Source organism: Engraulis encrasicolus, chromosome 14 (assembly GCF_034702125.1).
Source record: "Engraulis encrasicolus isolate BLACKSEA-1 chromosome 14, IST_EnEncr_1.0, whole genome shotgun sequence".
NCBI classification, from domain to species: Eukaryota; Metazoa; Chordata; class Actinopteri; order Clupeiformes; family Engraulidae; genus Engraulis; species Engraulis encrasicolus.
In genome coordinates this window covers 45,097,454-45,100,937 of record NC_085870.1, presented here as the reverse complement: position 1 = coordinate 45,100,937, position 3,484 = coordinate 45,097,454, and the positions used below count along the sequence as shown (strand labels likewise).

General features: G+C 57.3%; 1 protein-coding gene across 2 annotated transcripts in view; it reads left to right on the top strand.

Annotated features, from left to right (window-relative positions):
- Nucleotides 1-709: 709 nt before the first annotated feature.
- LOC134462712 (arf-GAP with GTPase, ANK repeat and PH domain-containing protein 1-like) overlaps nucleotides 710-3,484 on the top strand; it is a 69,389-nt gene continuing 66,614 nt past the window's right edge. For both annotated transcript variants that reach the window (XM_063215886.1, XM_063215885.1), the window contains exon 1: nucleotides 710-2,283. In XM_063215886.1, coding sequence (XP_063071956.1) covers nucleotides 717-2,283 — 1,567 coding nt within the window. In that variant the 5' untranslated portion in view covers nucleotides 710-716. The remainder of the gene's footprint in view (nucleotides 2,284-3,484) is intronic.

The window sequence follows — 3,484 nt, the reverse complement described above, 5'->3', positions numbered from 1 at the left end:
TTTTTTCAGAGGGGCTGTGGAGGAACGAAGCCATCCAGACCAGCGAGACTAGACCAAGACCTGGACCAATTACTTGATAGATCACAATAGATTTCATCCCTCTGACGATCCCACCTGTGACTTCCAGGTTATTTATTTTTTTTGGAGGGGGGTGTGGAGGAAGTCATCATCCAGCCGGAGGAGATCCGACTAGACCAAGACCTGCACCACTAGACCAGACCCCAGACCAGACCAGACCAGAGGAGCTTCCCCCTCGAGGGAGCTGCTCCCTCCTGCTCTGCTCTGCTGAGAGAGAGAGAGAGAGAGAGAGAGAGAGAGAGAGAGCGAGAGAGAGAGAGAGAGCGAGAGAGAGAGAGAGAGAGAGAGTGAACGAGGCCATCTGGCCACTGGGGAAAACCACCAGCACAGACCCCCTGTCATCCTGTGGGTTTTTCCCCCTCTCTACTCCTCAACGAGAAGAGGAGACGAGGGGTCTGCACATTTTTTTGTTCGCTATCTCCGTTTTTCTCTCTCTGTCTCTGCTGCTGCGGCTGGTGTCGCTAGGTCCACACAGCTGAGGTACTTTTTTTTTCGGGGGACTGTGTCTCTCGTGGCTCTAGCAGTCTATCTCGGCCACCTCAGCCTGTGCGTGTGTGTGTGTGTGTGTGTTTCTCTGTTCCTTTTTTCCTTGCATCTCCTCTTCTTAGTGAAGTGTGTGGTGTTATCGCCCACATAACATGAGTCGATCGGGGACCTTGCAGCGTCGCACCACCTACCTCATCTCCCTCACCCTCGTCAAGGTCGAGGCCGTCGCCGGAGCCGAGGGAGGAGGGGGGGATGGGTCCTCCTCCTCCCCATCCCCTTCCCTGGAGAAGAGGGCCTTGACCCAACAAGCCCTGCCCCCGGCTCTGCCCCCGGCCCCCAGTCCCCCTCTCCCCATGCTGGCCGGGCACCAGCTGATGCTGGGGCAGGATGGAGAAGATGCGTATGATGATGACGACGATGGCGGTGATGAAGAATATGAGGAGGAGGAGGAAGAAGACGAAGAGGAGGATGAGGAGGAAGAAGAATATGAAGAAGAGGGGGTTACCACGACCAGCAGGAGCACCGTGGTGGAGTACCACCGGGAGTCTCTGACCGAGAAGCAGGAGCTGGAGGCGCAGGAGAAGGAGCGGGTGGTGGTGGAGGAGGAGGTGAGGGCCAGCTGGTCCGTTCGGGAGAAGAGGAGGTCCGAGGGGGGAGGAGGAGGAGGAGGAGGAGGAGGTGGTGAGGTCGGGCGTCCGCCCAGAACACCGGTTCCAAAGCCTCGCGACAAGACCGTGCCCCTGGTCCCCGTGAAGGACAAGGTGAGCATTGATCTGCGGGCGGGCAGCCCTGGAGTAGGGGGAATGTCCCTGGTGGAGCAACGCGACAGGGAGCACCACCACCGCACTGCCAGAGAGGACACCCCCAAAATAGACCTCTACCGGGAGGTCTTCCCCCCGCCGCACCGCGGAGTCCCCGAGTGGATCGACCACCACGGCTCCAACGGCACCCCGACCAACCGGCCGTCGTCTGGCATCCCGGTCGGCGGGCGAACGACGCTGGTGGGCCACCCGGGTGGTGGGCACCATCGGCCCGAGGCCCTGCTCCGCTCGCACGCGGTGGGCATCGCCACGGTGAGCCGGCGGGAGCTGCGCGAGGCGGGCAGTCAGAGCGTGCCGCCGTCGCTCTCGTCGGCCAAGAGCCTGGACCGCAAGGCCCGCGAGCGCTCGCCGCCCACCACCATCACCATGACCATGGGGCCGTACCGCGCCTCCTGGTCCGAGAGCGAGGGCCGCGGGATGTTCCAGCGCATGAGCGGCGTCGGAGGCATGGGCGTCGGCGTCGGAGGCATGGGCGTTGCGGCCGCCACCATCGCCCGGGACAGCCCGCGCTCCGACCGGCTGAAGGCCGGCTCCACCTCCCTCCCGGCGCCCGCCACCACCGCCGCCGGCCAAGCCCAGCCCGCCAAGCCCCAGCGAAAGGGAAAGAGCCGCACGCTGGACAACAGCGACCTGCACTCGCTCTCCGAGGACCTGCGGCGGGGCAAGGAGGCTCAGAGAGGAGGGCCGGGGGTCGGGGTCGGTGGCCCAGGGGCTGGGGTGTCCGGCCAGGGCCAAGCACAGCCTCCGGCCCGCGACCGCAAGATGCTCAAGTTCATCAGCGGCATCTTCACTAAGAGCACCTCGTCGTCCTCACCGGCGCCCCCTACCGCCGCCACGCTGCCGCCCACGCCCACCCCCATCTACAGCTCCGTGCAGAGGGGCTCTAGCGAGGAGGACGGTAAGAGGGAATACCAACAACACCACTACCAACAACAACAAGTGTGCCATCTAGAGAAACATTTACCCCACACAACACCCACACACGTAGTGTGTTGTCTGCCCAACAGCCCCCATTTACTGTATATCCCTCTCTCCCTCTCTGTCTCTCTCTCTCTCTCTCTCTCTTTCTCGCTTTCACTCGCTCTCTCTCTCTCTCTCTCTCTCTCTCTCTCAAACACACACACACACGCACACACACACACACACACACACACATGCTTCTTTGGCTTTGCTGTTTGTGCTGCTTTTTCACTTGACCTCATTGACGGGCAGCCTGGTTTCAGACACAACAGGCCAGTACTGTACCATGGGAGCACGTCTGCCAGACATTCACTTTAACAGCCGACTCCAATTAGCGCCACTCTTCAGGCAGGTACGCTGGAAGACTTAATTACCGAAGTCCCCCGTGCAGAGGCAGAGGAAGAAGCCCATGATCTGAGATTAATGTTCATATACAGCATATATTACGTATACTTATTAAGACTTAGTTTCTGACATCCCCTGGAATTGAAGTAGAAGCAGGTGAATTGGGGGGGGAAATTCACTAATATCTTACTGTATATTACCCATAAACTGTCTTATGTGGTATTGGAATATTAGCCTACATACGTATACGTATTTTAGTTAGACTTAGTTACTGACATCCCCTAGAGCAGAAGTGGGTGCAGGTGTATTGGGAAAAAATCATTCTCACTAATAGGCCTATATTATATACTGTATTATATGGTATGGGACTCCATAATCTCTGACTCTACATTGATTTCAGCAATGTTCATATATTATATTACACATTATACGGTATTGGACTTTGTAACCTCTGACTCCAGATTGCCCATCAATGTGCTACAGTGTGTCTACCTGTTTTTCTGGTTGGTTTCTTTACCTGCTGTTCTCAGCGCAGGTGCATGGTGACCTCATCTTCCTGCTTGCCTGATTTCCTTCTTACTCCTCTCTCTCTCTCTCTCTCTCTCTCTCTCTCTCTCTCTCTCTCTCTCTCTCTCTCTCTCTCTCTCTCTCTCTCTCTCTCTCTCTCTCTCTCTCTCTTTCTTTCTCTTTCTTTTTCTCTCTCGATAGCGGGAGAGGGGAAGACAGTGAATCTGTGCGTGTGTGTGTGTGTGTGTGTGTGTGTGTGTGTGTGTGTGTGTGTGTGTGTGTGTGTG